The following is an 18657-nucleotide window of genomic DNA, read 5'->3' as shown; positions in this document are numbered from 1 at the left end:
AAATCTGCTTTATGCTTGAATTCAAAGGTGCTTTGTGATTGATTTGCAAATGGCTATGGGCTATGTCCAAAGATGACAGGGCTACTCACACAGCAGCACAGCATTTTAACTTGGGAAAATCCTCCTAAGATCAGGTCCCTGACACAGCACAAGGGCAGGGGAGCTGTTCTGTAAATTGTGTCCCCTGAGGTCTGCATGGAGGAAGGTGCCCTACCCTGCCTCATTTCTAAAGGGAAAATCTTCCCATCTTTGTCAAGAGTGTCACCAAGCAAGGTCAGCTGATGGTCAGCAGGCCATATTCCACATCACTCTGTCATGATCACCAGGTAGGGAAAAGCTTTTAGAGCCAAACTGTCACTATAGAGCCCTGGGGGTTCAATACACCAAAGGCCTATTTGTCTGCAAAAGTCTATAAACACAGCCACCACAAGCAGACCAAGGAGAAATAGTTAAGGCAGACACCAGACATCCCAGGTGAAAGCCCCCCCCCCCACTGATTCTAGGAAGAGGCAGAGATGGACCACCAGACATGGCCCAAAGGCCAATGCCTGGGGGAAAACAGAATTTTTAGGGATGAAAATGTCACACTAACACCATAGAGTCCCTAATGTCTGCCATTAACCAATGCCATTAAAGTGTTGAAAAGAATGTTCTTAGGGTATGGGATAGGTAGGTTGTTAGTTGGGGGGGGGCAGGGGAGGAAAAGAGGGAGAGGGAACTAGGATTAACATGTAAAACAATCTTGTTTCTAATTTAAATGAAAAATGGAGAAAAAAAGGAATGTTCTTGCTTCTTATGGGCTCACATGAGATTCTGGCTGAGCTTATACTGGGAAAAAAAGAACTCTGTCATCCCATCCCCACCTCAACAAATCTAAGTACCTTGCTACGGACAAGTTGTCTGTGTTTCTCCAGACAACTGCATTTGTTGTGGTTTGGGAACTAATACCATGCACGTCTTGTGGAAGTTTGTTTAAAACGCCAATTCTCAGACCCTACCCCACACATACTAAATCAGAGTCTCTGGGGATGAGGGCAAGCAAAATGTTCAGATTCGTGTTGGTATGTCGGGGGATACACATGCACATGACTGTAGAGGCCAGAGGACAACCTCTGGTGTCATTCTTCAAGCACTGTTCACCTTTTCCAAGAGAGCTGGCTCATGCTCTCTTGGGTTGTGGAGAGCGTCAGAAGAGCAGAGACTGCAATCTCTTATTGGCCTGGGAGTCCCCAAAGAGACTAAGCTGACTGTCCATCAATACTAGGGATCCTCCTCTCTCCACCTCCCAAGTATTGGGATTATTAGCAAGCCACCATGAATGGCTTAGTTGGGTCCTGGGGATCGAGCTCATACTTGTCAAGCAAGCACTTCAGTGGCTGAGAAATCGCCCAGTCCCCAGTCCAGATGATTCTGGTGAACAAGAAATTTAAGAAGTATGATTCACTGGTTTGTTTTCCTTTTGGTACCAGGAAATTCACTTTGAAGAAATGATGGTTATGCACCCAGTAAACATATTTCCCAGCATGCCCTGCAGCAAAGGAGGTCAGTGATGTTCATGTGGAAGTAACTGGGAGGGGCCCCAGTAGAGCAGGTTTGAAAGAGCCTGGTTTAACTGGGAGAATTGACCTAGACAAAAAAAAATAAAAATAAAAAAGACAGCATCCTACTAGGCCTTGTTGCACAGTCCTAGCTAGCACTGTAGGCGGCTGGGCCACATCTGCCAACCTCTCAAAGTGCACATATGAAGAAATAAGAAAGGTAGAAAGGATACCGTCGCCTTAAGAATGCAGAAGAGACCTGGGTACCTGAAAATGATTTCTAACCTCGGTTCTTAAGAGGGTCACTTAAACTTATTTTTATTGTTTTTGCCATGAGCCAATATCCAGGGAACCCAGAGAATGGAATTATTTATTACATGATCTCAAGTTCATGGGCTACACATTTCAGAAACAGGACATCTCTTTCACTAATTAGTTTTAATAAAACAAAAGATCAAAAATCAGCATCAGGAGATAACACAATGCAGCTGAGACTGTTGAAAGTAATGACTCCCAAATTGACCATCATAAAATACATCATGAACCAGGGACAGTCTTGTTCAATGAGGGAATGGTTCTTCCTTTTCACCTTCTATTGATGCCACTAGGAGTCTCTCAGGGAAAAATAAAAGATGGATGGCTAAGAATATTGTACATTATCCTCCAATGACCTGCCACAGAGACTATTTTTAAAGACTTATTCATCTCATCAGGAATGATAGCAGTTATGAAGTGGCCAGGTACCGTGACCAGATAATCCTTCATAAGAGAGGTTGCAGACTACGGCTGCATCCTTCATATGGCCCATGTGATGGATGGGATGGGAATTGCCCTTGGTTGGTTTAAGGATCCATAAATGTAATGTAGAAGACAGAGCTTAGAAACTAAACAGAGTTAACCTACAAATGGCTGCAGCCACCCCTGCACTCAAAAATTAATAAGATTTTAAGTTTTACAAGATCCATCTGGCTGGAAATGTAGACTCTGTCTTGTACATTTCTTAAGTGGTAGCTGCTCACTGAGGTGTATTATCCCCTTAAAGCATACTGTTGTGAGGGATTCATAATCACAGATTTACACAATTCTCTCATGATCCTAGCCGATGCATTCCATATCACAAAAAAATAGGAAAGGATATTGCAGCTATAGTACAGAAAGTCTCTCGTTATCAACAGAGTGTTGTGTTAGTTAATGCCTATAAAACACCAAGAGAAGCAGTAATACATTCTGTATATTTATATATATATTTATATTTGGGGGAATCAGGGTGTCACATCAGAGCTGATGTGGCATCTTCCTGCCCTATACAGAAGGTAAGGGAGGTGTAAAGAGGTGGGGACCAGAGAAGCAGAGTAAAAATGTTAGCAAGGCTTGAAGATGGGAAGGAAGGTCTCAAAAAATTCACTCCTTTCCCCTTCTGACTTAAACTCTGGAGGATTACAGAAAGATGACTTCAACTGTCATGGAGTCTACACATCCCACAAAACTGAAAAAACACTCAACATAGCCATTAGTCTCATTTAGATTTGGGGAGGTTTATGATAGGCAAAGTTTAGCACTTTACGGCTCCTGGGTGTGTTGCAAATAAAAAGAGCCAACTAGTTCTTACAGATTGATGTTCCCCAGGCCCAGGCAAGCAAAGCTCTAGTGATAGGAACCCCTAGCTCCTTGTCTCTACCACTGCTAGATAGTCCTGATGAAAAAAAGTTGTCCTTTCAACATCAAGTCAAGACCTCCGATGTAAGGCTAACACCATCCGAAACAGTTTGTCCTGACTTCCTCTTCCCATCCACTTCCACATTCAAGTTCCAAACTGGATCTCAGGAAAGATTCCTTAAAGCATTGAAGAAATGGATATATTTAACATCCATCACTCCCTAACTTCCACACTAACAGGGTCTGTTTCAAAAGCCCTGGACCAGGATGTAGAGCATAGATTTCTTGTAGGTCCTGAACATCATAATAAATGTTCATCATGCTCTCCTGCTAAATTAAACAGAAAGAACTCACACTTCGAAGAACTTTTTCCCAACCTTAGTCAGTTGCCTGTGTTGTTTTAGTCTCTATAAAGAGAGAGCCAGCAGCCATAAAACTCTTACTGCTGCTTCTGGGTAAATGGCAGAGTCAGATGGCCCTGGATTTGAGCTTCACAAGTGACCAACCTAAGAGAGAAAAGTAACTGCCCCACTAAATTGAAAAGTTCCAAGGTGAAGGAAACTTGCTCATGGCTTGCTTAGTGCATCCTCTTGACAGCAAGCTCGATGGCTGTATTAAAATTGTGCTCAACTGTCATCCAATTGCACCAAGTTTCCTAGGGCCTAGAATGGCAAGTCCTCCCCAAATATGGCTAAAATGCTGGCAACATTAGCAGCTACCATCTGTGAAAATAAAACCTCAAAACTGTTATATACAAACTTAGTTTACAGCATACACATCTTTAGGGTTTTCTGACTGGAGCAAAATCATAAATATCATTCTTAATTTATCACCTCTTCATCGTGCAAAGTTGAGGAAGAAAAGTCAGTCGATACAGAATTTGCTTAAATATTTGGTTTTCCTATATCAGAGTATCTTCAGTACTACTGTGCCAATTTAAAATGGAAAATATGATAGGTGATACTTTCAAATGCAAATGTATATCCTGTTCTCCTAGCCCATTCTTCATGTGATGACCCCAACTCCCAACCTAAGCAATCTGCTAGGTCACAGGGCTCCTGGGAACTATGTGGAGGAGCTTAACTGTTTGTTGTCCTCGATTTCAGTCTGAAATGCAAATAATTCCTTGCACCTCATTTAGAGAAACACATACTCCTTGCTCACTGTATGTGTTTGCTGGAGGCTCCTCCCCCTCCCTGCCTTGGATGGAGAGACCTGAAGCTAAGCACACAGCTCTGGGATCCTAAGGGTGACTCAGGGCACCCCTAGTCAATCACCTGAGTTACAAATGTATTGACAACTGGAGTGGGTCCTAAACTAGGGGTAGCAAAGTCCATTTCTCCTCCTGTGCTGTCCATGGTGTCCATGGACAGTGAGAGGTGGGAGGCGTGGCTGTGCTGGAGTGTCTTGGAGAAGATCATCCCATCTTTCTCCCAGTGGGTTGTTCACATCAGGACCTGCTCTCGGGTCTCTGGCAGTCGAAGGGCAATCAGGCCCCCTCCAACCAGAGAAGCAGCAGCCAGAAGGATGGGGACCACTTTGGTTATCCCAACAAAAGAAGCAAAGATAGTGTTTCCCAGGATGGCGCCAAATTTGCACAATCCATTGAGGATGCCAAAGGCTGTGGCCCTGCAAAAGAAGAGCACAGGAAAGAATTCTGAAGTCCTGGGCCTCACTAGATGAGCCGCACTAGGTTGTTACCTTGTCATAAGAAGAGGAAGTGTGGCAGTGAATTTTTTACCTATATATAAAAACAACGTCTTCATTTTAGCCAACATTAGAAATGCAGAATAATATAAAGATGTAAGGACATCTAAACTAATAACCACTATTAACATTTTTAAGTATTACCTTCCAGTTTCCTTATCTTCCGAAGCATATCTTGTATTAAAATAGTTATAAGTAGTACTGGCTTACAGGAAAACATCAAAAAAAAAAAAGCTGCATGCAAAATGAATTCTGAGTGCACCACCTTCACTACACTCTCATGACAAAGACTGCTAGCTCGCCCTGAAAAGCAGGTACCCAAGTGTAAGACTACACTTCCCAGAGTTCCCGGCTGCTGGTTGTGTGGGCGTGACTTAGTTTAGGCCAATGAGACCTGATGTGCAAGCGGCAGCTACTGAGAAATTTCCTGAGAAAGGTTCTGAGTGGGCTTTTTGCTCTCTCTTCCTTTATTTTCCTCCCTTTTGTCTTACTTCCTGCAACAGAGATGGTCTGTGGTGGAATACAGGCAAGGGACAGTAACAACACAGGAGCTTAGACCATCTGCTCAAGCTGCTAATGGAGAGGAAATGCAATGCTGTTTGGAGTTTCTGTTGTCCATCATCATCAAGAACCACACAGTCTGTTCTGACCCTGGCTGTATACGGTAGCAGTTCTCAACTAGTGGGTCGCGACACCTTTGGGTGTATCCCCTAAGACCATAGAAAACACAGAGATGTATGTTACAATTCTTAACAGTAGCAGAATTACAGTTATGAAGTAGCAACGAAATTTATTTTATGGTGGGGGGAGGAACTGTATTAAAGGGTCGAAGCATTAGGAAGGTTGAAAACCACTGGTATACAGGGGCAGTATTCTCAAGATGGTCATTCCCTGGTGAAGTGAAATGTTTCTCTTTTATATCAAAAGTTTAGAGATATTGGGACTGCTTTACAGCTACAGATCTTGTTCTACTTCTATCTATACCTGAACAACATGACAGTTTTATAAGTTCCAGCCCCAACCTAGCCCTTCTGTGTTTGCTTTAATTTTTTTTTTCTATTGCCATGTGCAAGTGTTTCTAAATAAAATTTAAAATGATGTTTTTCCCAACTTTCCAGGGGAGGAAAAGTCTCCCTGAATTTTGAATGCACTATTGTAACTTGGAAAAACTGAATGAAACTTGACATTTTTATAAGATGAAATCGTCTTAGCCACAATAAGCATGTCTTGATTTCTATTTTATGTCGGCTTTTATATTGCAGTAAAAGTTTATGGTTTTATTCATGAATGTTTTGGGTTGGTTTCTAGATATTTTATGACTTCTACTATTATCAGGTATATTTTGGTAGTATTTTTAACTTTTTTGATATATCTAAACACATTCTAAGATTTTTTTGTTCACCTATTGTTTCTAAGTGTATCTTTATTTCCCTCTCCTAAAACCACACTCCATTCAATAATGACCACTATCCTGTCCCTTACTATTTGTAAAGCTTAGCATTCTGTTGCTCAGGAAAGGAGCTTCCAATATGGTATGGGGTCACAACCATAGCCATCGAAACCCCAGACACTCTGCCATTGACTTTAGGAATGTCACTAAAAAACTTTTCAGAGTTTCATTTACCCATCCTCTGTACCACGCCCAGTCCTTTATGAGCTGTTCCTTACCTGCTGTACTTACAGCTCAAGGTCCCCTTCATGAAGAGAAATACCTACTGGGTAACGGCCTTGACCCTCTGCTTTTAAACCAAGAGTAAACCCTGGCCATCCTGGACCACTCTGCCTCTACCCACCTTCTCTTCCTTGCTGTCCAGCCCCACCCCCATGCTGTTCCAAATCTTCACCTCTTCACCTTAGTTTCCATTGGCAGGGCTCAGCTGCCATGAGGACTGGGAGATACACAAGGCTTTATCCACTCATCACCCTTATCCTGAGACACTTTATTCTTGTCCCTTGGTTCTTGTCCCTCACTCATCTTATCAAGGCCAGCCTGCCAAGGTCCAGCTGTCACAATCTTGGAGAGAAAAATTGTTTGTCCAGGAGACATGGACTCCAGGAAGACCAAGGCTGTGTGTGGTGTAAGATTAGGCAGGAAGGAGGCTTCTGGCCAAAGAAACATGAGTCCTATAGGGAAATCCAGGGAAGAACCAACCTCTGGTTGGTGGGATACAGCTCCACTGTGATCACATCCAGAGCATTCCAGGCTGCGATACTGGTCCCACAGAACAGGCATTGCCAGCCGATCATTGCAGACTCACTGTTGCCAAAAAACAGGAAGAAGCAGCAGACTGCTGAGATGAGCATGGAGCCACCTATGGAAACACGACAAGGGTCGGAAAAAAAGTGACGCCTATGTCCTAGAGTCTGTCCCCACAGAATCTTCCCACCTCCCATCATCACAGACTCGGCTGAAGTAACATGTTACTTGAGTCATTAGGTCCATCTTCCACTTGGAAAGAGCTCAAATGGAAAGAACAAACCCGTACATACTTTAAAGACAATTATATATAAAGACAATTATACACACATGGAAATGTAAATATTGACATACACTCATGGAAAGAGTAGTTGTACTACATTTATATATGACTCGAAATTTAAGATTTTAAAATGTAATTTTTTTTAAGAAATGTAAAATAAAAATTAAGAACCCATACTCGTGTAGCTTAGATTCCAATATGAACACATCTGTGAGTGGGCTACAAAGGGAAAATTCCAGAGGGACTGTTCTTCTGCTTCTTTGCTTATGACCTGTTCTGGTTTGGATTTTTTACCCCCCCCCCCAAAAAAAAAGAACATGTGTTGAATGAAGGGTTAGCTACAAGGCAGCAAAAGCCAGAGGCGGGACTTCTGGAGGGAGCACTCTGACCTTGTAGCTTTAATAGAGTCTAAAGGAGGAGCTTTTTAATAAAAGTAAGCCTCTCTGCTCCCAGGCCACCATGAGGTGAGCGGCTTTGCCCTACCACAAACTGCTTGCCATGACGCTCTGCCTAAACACAAACCCTAAGACAATGGAGTCAAAGGATCATGGATGGAAATCTCTGAAGTCAGTAATCAAAACTCTCTCTCCCTTGTAAGTGGAAAGGCTAGGGTATTTTGTCACAGCAGCAGAAATACAACTTGGACACTCCTATCTCCATCCCAGAGATTTCTCTGCCCTCACTGCCTGATTGCAACCCTCTGAGAGGTTGATCCACAGGAACCAAAATCACTAGTATAGGCAGAGAGGCGGGAGACTGTTCAGTGACACCCATCCCCTCTCAGAAGCTCCATTTTTGGAAATGGCTACATCCCTCCAAGAGCACAGCTTCTTCCTTCCAGGTTATCCTTCAGAGCTGTTTCACTGGGCTCTGTGGATGCTGTTTCTCCCCCCTGGTTCCTGCTACCACAGGGTGACAGCTGCCTCATACTTTTGCCAGTGAGAGTCATGCCTCCCCCATTTGTCCTCCCAAGTCTGGCCACACATCTAAAGCTGCCCATCAGCCATGTCTTCACTAGGCCAACCCCTGGAGAATTCTCCAACTAGGGATCCCACTGATAGAGCTGGTGATAACAGGCCCCATTTAAAAGGGGCCATGCCAAACCGTTTCCAAACTCAAGGAAGTCCACTCAGGAGAGCTTGGGAAGCCTACTGTTAGTTCTGGTCATGTGAGTGCAGACTACAGGCTGGAAAGGAATGAAGTAGGGCGGGGCCAAAAGAAAGAAAGCAAAAGAAGTGGGTTCCAATAAGTAAGTGGATGAGCCCCTCCCCGCCTTGCCCCCAGCATTGGGACTGTGGGAAAGAGTATTCTCCTTGCCAGGAATCCAAATGCTGATTTGACTCTAACAAGAAATTACTTCCTGATGGGTCCTCACCCTGGAAGCACACCAGGACCCTGGGACTTGGAGGGAGCCTGGCTAAAGTGCTAGGGAATGATAAGCATCCTGGCAAAACTGCACTTCAGGTTCTTCCTAACAGCCAGGAGAGGAGTGTGAGGTAAGGAGAGTCTTGAGAACAATTCTCTCTAAACACATGCTCTCCTCAGCAGGACCAGTGTGAGGCTTAGCTAATAAATTCTAATGAATAAAACACCATTGTCAAATCAAGCAACAGTCAAGAAGAGCTTCCTTGACTCTGTGTTAACTGTTCCTACCTTAGAACCTCAGGGCCCAGTGCCCTTTCACTCCCATAATCCTGCCTCCTTATCTAATTAAGAGGTCTGAGTTCAAATTCAGCCTCACCACTTCTAATCTGTGTGACTCTGAGTAGATCATTTATCCTTTCTGCTGTATCTCATTTTCCCATCTGTAAAATGTTAATAAAAAGAGTACCTACCCCACGGGGTTATGTTACGTGAAGGTTCAAATACATTAATGCTTATGAGATGCTTGGAACCCAGCCTGGAGGATAATAAGCATCCCAGCTTTAGTTAAATGAAATCTCTAGCTTGTGTCTGTCTCTCTCTATCGTTTGCTCTTTAAACATGAGGATGTTGACAGTCTCAATTACTGTTATATTCCCATTGCTTCCTCCTCAGTCTGGCACAGAGTAAGAACTATTTAAACAAATGTTTATTAAATGAATAAATGATTGAGCAACAACCTCATTAAGAGAACTTCTACACTGTCCTTAATAAGAAATGACTCCAACTAGACAAGAGCACCAAGGAGTGAGCGGGACAAAGCTGCAGCAGCTATAGCAGCCAGGCTGCTCCCTGAATCCCATCATGACTGGGTGGAAAGAAGTTCACCAAGCAAGCGACTAGCCCTCCTTATGAAATGAGAGTGCTGTAGCTGGTCCATGGCCCCAGGCCTCCTTTCTCTAAAGGTGAGGGGTGCAGAGACTGAGCAGTCATGGCCTGAGCATGCTAGGACTAGTGTGTTCTTTCCCTCCCTCTCTCTCTCTCTCTCTCTCTCTCTCTCTCTCTCTCTCTCTCCCTCCCCCTCTCTCTCCCTCTCTTTCTCTCTCTCTATCACTATTTCTCTCCTCTGTCTCTCTCTGTCTATATTTATCTATCTCTATTTCTCTCCCCTCTGAGTGTCTTCTCTCTCTCTCTCTCTCTCTCTCTCTCTCTCTCTCTCTCCCTCCCCCTCTCTCTCCCTCTCTTTCTCTCTCTCTATCACTATTTCTCTCCTCTGTCTCTCTCTGTCTATATTTATCTATCTCTATTTCTCTCCCCTCTGAGTGTCTTCTCTCTCTCTCTCTCTCTCTCTCTCTCTCTCTCTCTCTCCCTCCCCCTCTCTCTCCCTCTCTTTCTCTCTCTCTATCACTATTTCTCTCCTCTGTCTCTCTCTGTCTATATTTATCTATCTCTATTTCTCTCCCCTCTGAGTGTCTTCTCTCTCTCTCTCTCTCTCTGTCTCTCTCTGTCTCTCTCTGTGTGTGTGTGTGTGTGTGTGTGTGTGTGTGTGTCCTTGAAGAGACTCCTGAACTGAAGGGCACTTACCCTAACAAAGGCGACTCACTCTGTGGTACGCATAAGATGACTTTCATCTTCCCGATGAGATGAAAAAGCCAAACCACAGGCACATCTTGTGTTTGCCATTTTGAATATTAATCTCCTATCTATAATAATAATATCGAGTACAATCCAAACACCAAGAAAGGTTTATTTCTATGAAGATTTGATCTATTTTCTCTTCACCAACAAAATGACAATGTGATTGAGTTTGTTTCCCTTTGTGTTTTGACACTGGAAAGTTTGGTATTAATTTTCCTGATCAACAACATCCTGGGGGCAGATCCTTAATGGCTTTTTATTAATGTGCCTCCACTTTCCTAGCTCTGTTCTTAGCTCACATTTAGCACACAGACTTCCTGGCCTTCAATGTACACATTTCTCTTTTATTGACCCCCCCCCCATGACTCTGTTTTGGCACCAAATGGTGCACGTCTTGGTGAAAGACAGCAAGGCAGAGATGTTTGAGCTAGCTTATATTCAACCCTCCCAGCTATTACACCTCATAGTATTAGGCAACCCAAACCCAGAGAAAGGTGTACGTTCAAAATGAAATAGCCATGTGTGCAAGGATTTCAACATGGGTCTATCCAAAAAAAAGCCTAAACTATTTGTTAAAATAGTTTTTGTTGTTTACCTAGTCACATATTCTTTCACAATTTCATACATACATAATAGAATTTAATCATATCCCTGTTATGTCTCTTATCCCCTCTCATTTCCACTATAAATCAACAGAAAATTGGTATTAAATAAGAAATATAATATAGAGCCAGGTGGCTGTGGCACATGCCTTTAATCCCAGCACTCAGGAGGCAGAGGCAGGCAGATCTCTATGAGTTCGAGGCCAGCCTGGTCTATAAAGCTACACAGAGAAACCCTGTCCCCAAAAAATAACAACAACAACAATAATAATAATAATAATAATAATAATAATAATAATAATGTTTGCCTTGAATCATCAAACTATCTTTAAAGAACATTAAATATCTTTTCTATATTAAGTTTATGAAGCAGGTGTGGTAAATAATACTTGATCATTGTTTATGAGAGTGTTAATAAAACACCCTAGAAATGATGTAGAACCCCTCCCCAGCACCTTCAAATCCTTCTTTAAACCCTAGGATTCTGTGAATGTGCCTCCTCGGGTTTACAGCAGCAGATCCAGCCTTACCTCATGCAATATTTCTTTAAAAAAAAAGAAAGCAAACTATTGTGGCCAGGAGACCCAAATGCTCTACTATGAGCAACTCACCAATCATCTTGAGTCTTCCGATTCTATCCATGAGCAGGGCAGAAATTATGTTCCCAGGCAGAACAGACAGGCTGCCGAGGAAGCTGACAAGGTAAATCAGAAAATCGTTGTCCTCCTCGAAGTCCATGTGGCAGCCCTCCTTCTGCTCCAGAAAGGTAGAGTTGATAAACCGGCAGTCAATGAACTTGTGCTTGTAGAGGTCTGGGGAGAGAAAGAAGCCTTGATTCATGTGAGTGGCTGGGAGCTGGGGCAAGAAGGGCAGACATAGAGATGCCCTCTTTAGGGGCAACCTGTGACCTCAAAGTCAGAGCGACGTTTGGCCAAACATGTAATGTTCAAATTTCTGCAATAAAGAGAAATGAAACTAATACCAATTTTAGAGATGTATTTTACATGTATATGTGTGTTTACATGTGTGTAGGCATGTGTGTTCTGTGTGTGTGTGCACGCACATGCACACATGCATAGCAAGATGTGAAGTTGTTGGACGTCTTTCGAAATGCCTCTCTACTTTGCCTATTGAGGCACGGTCCTTCACTGAAAGTAGAGCTCACTTATTCCAGCTACTCAAACTAGCCAGCTTGCCCTGGGAATCCCATCTCTGCCCCTCCAGTGCTGGGGTTACAGGCATCAGCCATACCTGCTCAGGCTTTACAAGGATCCTAAGGATGTGAACTCCAGTCTTCACATGTGTGATAAGCATGTTATCCAGGGTCATTTTCCCAGCCCTGGAGAATCCTGTCTGTCCCAATCAAATGACACTTGGGGTCACACAGAGGCTGAAACACTCCTTTGAAGTAATCCATCTTAGTAGAATTTAAGAATTGGGGCTAGGGACTGGCAAAATAGATTATTAAAGTACTGTCTGCGAAAGGATGGACACACACACACACACACACACACACACACACACACACACACACACACACACACTGTTCACACACAAGAATTAGAGCTAGCCTGAACTGTCTACTGCAGAGCCCAGGCAGTAGGAGCTTATTCAACACCCAAAACTTTCTCAAAAGTAGAAACCACTCTCTATGAAAACAATTCACATGTTTTCTGACACTGTCAAAGACCAACTTTTCTAGTAGAAAGAATGCTAAGTAGGGAAGTCTGGGTTTGATGGCTGACCCTATCATGAGCACTTGTCTCCCTGAATGTCTACCTATAAAACCAAAGGCATACAGGGGGCAGGGAGATGACTCAGGTGGTAAAGTGTTTGTCATAAGGACCTGAGTTCTGATCCCTAGCCCTGTGTAAAAAAGCCAAGTATAGTATCCCACGCCTATAAGTCTAGATTTGGGGAAGTAGCACAGGACAATCTCCAGGGCTTGCTGACCAGGCAGTCTAGCTGAATCAGTGAGCTCCAGGGTCAGTGAAAGACCTGTCTCAAAAAGTAAGGTGGAGAAGTGATTGAAAAAGACATTCAACATCAACCTCTGGATTCTCTATGTACTCGTGCATGCAAACACACACACACACACACACACACACACACACACACACACACACACACACACACACACACACACAGAGGAATACACCTGACTGTGGCCTTTGCCTCTCCCAGCTATAACATTTCCCAACTACAAATGCTAACAGAAAAAAGAAAGAAAGAAAAAGAAAGGAAGAGAGAAAGAAAAGCTTGTATTGAGTATGCAAATGAAATGAAGAAGCATCATTGAAACTTGAAAGAATAGAAGGGTATGACAGTTTTTAATAACAAATAGAACTTCTGGAATTAGTTATGTCTTAAGGTAAAGCTAGGAAAAATTCAGGAAGGTATGTCCAATAACAGATTATTTGACACAGGAGGTCGTTAGAGACCAGATAGTGAACTTTCTGGACCTGAGAGCATGAGAGAAAAGATATTGTGAGAACTGTCTGTTGGCATTGATACCAAGGAGGAAGCATAAATATGGACTTGAGACAAGCAGTCTGTGCAAAGAGTACAGCTTTCTGAGCCAGGTAATGGAGAAACAGCTTCTGACTCCATCTCTTTGCTAGCTGCAGCCTTGACCAATTGCTTAAGTCTGCTTCCTCAGCTCTAAGGTAGGGAAAAATCAAAATACATGTCCCCACCGAGACCCTGTAGGGGCTCTGCTAAAACACAATGAGATCCCACGTATCCCAACTACACTGGGGAGGCCCTACACTGGCAAGGCCATTAAGTTATGATGAGCACAGTAGAAGTAGCAAGCGTAGCAGAGTAGTAGAATTCTGTGATATTTTTTTTTAATCATGAAAATCTGAAACAGTGAAATTCTAAAATGCTCTCAGTGTCTTGTCTTATGTATCAAATCTGAACAGAGGTAACATTCCCTTTGATTTATTATCATGAAAATAGTTTCTAATTGTGCAGGTTTTAAATTATGCAGGGTCTCCAGGAAGGAATCCAGGTTGAAAATGCAGCCCTCCTGGGTGCTGGTTTTATGAATGTCATACTGTATTTTTGAATAGCATCAGTCTCATTCAGATGAGGACACTGCCAGAAGTTTTGCTTCAATTTACATGTGAAAAAATGAGGTACACATTAAACAAATGCCAGACCATCTAGTGTCCCCTAATGTATGCCCTCCCTAGTGTAGAAGCCATTTCTTCCCCCACTAAGGCTGGCATTAATGACTGCGAATCCCTTCACTCCTGCTTCAACCCTGACCATGGGCTTTGGCTCCTAAATAAACCTCAGGCCACATTTTTGTACTCCTCGAAGTGCATCCATCTTCTTACCTGTGTTGTAGAAGGTGGTTGACTCAATGGTGCAGTTCTTGAAATAGGTATCTGTGGATGTGACATCTTCAAAAAAGCATTTGTCAAAGTATGTGTCCTCAAAGAGGACATGTTTAAAATACATCTTTATGAACCTGTGGAAAAGACAATATCCCTGAATGAAGCATCCCAGGAAAAGAACACTTATGACCATAATGGAAAACACAGAAGGACAAAAATCAAGAATGCCATGGCAAAGGTACTAGAACACAATTTCAAGCCAGACTACTACCCCATTTCTCAGCTGCTTTTCTATTACTGACAATCGGTTCTAGAGCCATGACAGACCAGCATCTGGTCCAGGTGTACATGGAGGACTCTGCACCAATGGCATATCTCCCAAATTCAGATCTGTAGACCTTCCCATGCGAATGACAGAAATGGGGAAAGTATGAAATATATAACCAACTGCTCATTTTCCCATGAGCCTTGAACCCATGCAGATCCCCAGGATAGTCCTACATGTGAGCAGATGGGTACCATCCTGCACAATGAAAGCAGAATGCAGTCAGTGTAGTTTCTTTGGGGGACATTTTCACAGAATTTAAATTTTACACCTCCTTTGACCTAGGAATTGTCTTACATATATTTGCTCATATATATATTCATACACTGGTCTTTTATAGCACCATTGCTTATGGTAGAAGTGGATTACTACATATAATCACCTACAGGTATATATCTACAGGTAAACGTGAGAGCTATATAGATGACAAACAGATACCATACAGTGTAATACTATATGGTCTTTACAACAAATAAGGCAGGTCTATATGTATTAATAAGTGACAATGTTCAAGAGAACAAAAGAACCAAGTGTGATGGTTCACTCTTGTAATTGCAGTACTTGGGAAGCTGAAGCAGGAGGATTGCCTTGAGTTTGAAGCCAGCTTGAACTATTTAGTGGGTTTCCAGACAGCCTGGAGGACAAGCAAGCCTCTGTCCAGGAAGGAAAGGGGATGGAAGAAGAGATGGATATAATAAGTAAAAAATATATATTTTTTGGTTTTTCAAGACAGGGTTTCTCTGTGTAGCTTTGGGGCCTATCCTGGCACTCGCTCTGGAGACCAGACTGGCCTTGAACTCACAGAGATCCGCCTGCCTCTGCCTCCTGAGTGCTGGGATTAAAGGCGTGCGCCACTAATGCCCGGCAAAAAAATATTTTTAATCAAGATACAATATAGAGCTGACAATATGACACATATGTTTTCAAATTTATCTTCAGAGTTATGCCACAAAATGAAAGCAGTCATGGGGCCTGAAATTGTTATAATAAGGATAGGATTTGGATCAACTTTTCACTTTAGATCAAGGGTATGCAAGTTTTTTGTTTGTTTGTTTTTCACTTAAAGGCAGCTAGTTAACAATAAGTGGGCAAGGAATCTAGATAGTTAGGCAGTACAGTCACATTGGGAGGCTTAGTGGTTCAGCCCCAGCACCCATGTAATAGCTGGAAAGAAAGTCCCTTCCATGCTTGTTAATCTCATCCTCTGGAGCTTGGTCAAATGTTTAGGCTAGAAGCTTTTGGATAGCCCTTGTTAGCGAACAATTAAAAGCCACTCACTCCTCATACCTTTGTATGTTCAATCTTTAGCCAAACCTTTCTGAGCATAGTACTAGAACTCATGAGTGCTACATCCTATGAGTAGAGAGAAAAACTATGTTCCCCACCCTTCAATCTCAGTGTGGGGGAAGAAGTGTTACTTCAAGCAAAGTATATCACTGCCATATGGTGGGATCACAGGGACAGAAACACAGGATGTTAAGCATCATTGTTCCTCTTCAGCACTTTCTAACAATGTGGAATGGCTAGTGTTCCACTGTGCCCTGCTCAGATCCTAACCTAGAAACACGAATCATTAGCTTCTGCAAAGGGACCTATCTCCCCAAAAGAAGGTTTGAGCCAGTGCTTGCCACAGTGATAGCCCCTGACCACTCCATCATAAAACTGGGAAACCATTGTTAAAGATTCAGTTTCCATTGCTGGACATGGTAGTGAACACCTGTAATCTCAGCACTGGGGTCCTGAGGCAGGAGGATTAAGAGTTCAAGGCTAGCCTAGGATATGGAGTGAGACCTTTCCATATATATTTTTTCCCAAGAAGGGAAAATAGTTAAGATCTCCTGGGTAAACTGGGAGGGGGTTAGAGGGAGGGGATGGGGGATGGGAACATGAGAGATAAAGAAGACAGAGTTGGGGGAAGGACAGAGTGGGAGAGCAATGAAAGAGATATCTTGATAGAGGAAGCCATTGTGGGATTAGGGAGAAAGCTGGGCTAGAGAAATTCTCAGGAATCCACAAGAATGACCTCTGCTAAGACTCTTAGCAATAGTGGAGAGGGTGTCTGAAGAGGCCTTCCCCTTTAATCAGATTAGTGACCACCCCCTAATTGTCATCATAGAACTTACATCCAGTAACTGATGGAAGCAGTTGCTGTGACCCACAGCCAAACACTGGGTGGAGCTCCTGGAGTTCAGTTGAAGAGAGGGAGGAGAGATCATATGAACAAGGGGGTCAAGATCATGATGGGGAAAACCACAGAGACAGCTGACCTGAGCTAGTGGGAGCTCATGGCCTATGGACTGACATCTGGGGAACCTGCATGGGACTGAACTAGACCCTTTGAATGTGAATGACAGTTATGTGACTTGATCTGTTAGGAGTTTCTGGAAGTGGCACCAGGACCTATCCCAGGGTCATGAACTAGCTTTTTGGCGCCCACTCCCTATGGTGGGATACCATGCTCAGCCTTGATTGGGGGGAGAGCTTGGTCCTGCCTCAACTTGGAATGCCAAACTTTGTTGACTACCCAAGGAAGGCCTTACCCTCTCTGAGGGGTGGGAAGGAGGTAAGGGGGGGCAAGAGAAAGGGAAGAGGAGGAACTGGGATTAGTACATAAAATAAAAAATACTTCTTAAATAAAAAAGAAAAAATATATGTCACATTTACCTGAGGCACAGACCAGATTATTATACTTTCAAAGTTTTGTTTTAATTATTGAACTACAAAATAAAAATACTTTGTGAAGGGAACCCTGCAGGCAGTCCCAACAGTGAACTCAGAGAGGTGAGAATTAAAAACTCAGTTCAGATTGACTTTATCAACCTGGATCAAGACCTGAGGGAGTCTGATCCCAGGCGGCTTATTCTCAACAAACTTAAACACATCAGAATTTGGAAAAATATTTCCTCGTGTAAAGTCCCAGTGCACAAGGAAACTTAACTACATCAGCACTTAATTCAGGGTATAAGAAATTCCTTCCAGTTAGATGAGTTCTAGAGACAGACTATCATCTGTACTAACAACTTAAGGGTTTAGGGAAGGGTCTGTCCCAGTCTCGGTCATATGCATAGCATAGAGGTCATTTGGGCTATTAGCCACCTCTGGTCCTGGCTGTGAGACTTTGGGGGAGCCTCTGGCTGTACAGATAGTGCAACAGTCATTTTAGACTATTAGGTATCTCCAGTCCTGGCTGTGGGAACTTGATATGGCCTGGCTGAACAGATGGCAGGGCTATTAGTCACTGCCAATTCCCAGTTTTCTAGATGAAAGAATGGGTTTTACATCTGTCCTATTGTAAAGACAATCCTGCATGCTAACATTCCTGGAGATCGGTGGACACAAGGACCTCCATAGTGTGCTCCCAACAACGTTGAATGTGAATGGTCATTTGAACTCCAAGCTTACAGAAGCTGAACTTATCAGTTTCTATAGAAAAACAAAATGGAACATGGTAGCTAACGCCTGTCTCAATAGCAATTAGGAGGCTGAGTTAGGAGAACAGCAGCCATCTAGAGAGCAGCCTTAGCTATAGAGTGAGGCCTGACACAGGAAAAAAGAGGGAGGATGGTGGCACTTGCCTATGACCCCAGTAACCCAGCATTTGGGAGGCAAAGGAAAATCAAGAGTTCAAGTCATTCTCAGCTAGGAATCTGTGGCCAGCCTGGCTTATTGGAGACCCTGCCACAGAAGGGAAGTGGGGAGAGTAGGAGAAGGGAAGGGAAGACAGGAACAAAAAACTAACTGGGACACTTTTTTATTACAGGAAGATGTCTGTGGTTTCAAATATTGCACACCAGATGTGTTTACGTGAGACAGCTATTCCTGTCTCTGCCTTTCCCTTTCTTAAGATATCCTTCTCTTTAATATAATAATAGGCTGGTGATGTGGCCTTCAGAGGTATTTTAATATTCTTCCAAAGGTGGGTAAGAAAGCCGAGCCATAAATCAAAAAACGAGTCTGACGCAGGCAGACCTTAAAATGTATCCCTAAGTGGGTTATAAAAAGCCA

The 18657-nt window shown here is 43.1% G+C and overlaps 1 protein-coding gene across 2 annotated transcripts in view; it reads right to left on the bottom strand.

The window, feature by feature from the left end:
- Positions 1–1831: 1831 nt before the first annotated feature.
- Sv2b (synaptic vesicle glycoprotein 2B) overlaps positions 1832–18657 on the bottom strand; it is a 112863-nt gene continuing 96037 nt past the window's right edge. For both annotated transcript variants that reach the window (XM_027408154.2, XM_035442447.1), the window contains 4 exons: positions 14328–14461; positions 11595–11795; positions 7054–7213; positions 1832–4823 (listed from right to left, as the gene is read on the bottom strand). In XM_027408154.2, the coding sequence (XP_027263955.1) occupies positions 4640–4823; positions 7054–7213; positions 11595–11795; positions 14328–14461 (679 nt within the window). In that variant the 3' untranslated portion in view covers positions 1832–4639. The remainder of the gene's footprint in view (positions 4824–7053; positions 7214–11594; positions 11796–14327; positions 14462–18657) is intronic.

This window comes from Cricetulus griseus, chromosome 3 (genome assembly GCF_003668045.3).
Source record: "Cricetulus griseus strain 17A/GY chromosome 3, alternate assembly CriGri-PICRH-1.0, whole genome shotgun sequence".
Classification (NCBI taxonomy): Eukaryota; Metazoa; Chordata; class Mammalia; order Rodentia; family Cricetidae; genus Cricetulus; species Cricetulus griseus.
This window is presented reverse-complemented; position numbering and strand designations above follow the sequence as displayed.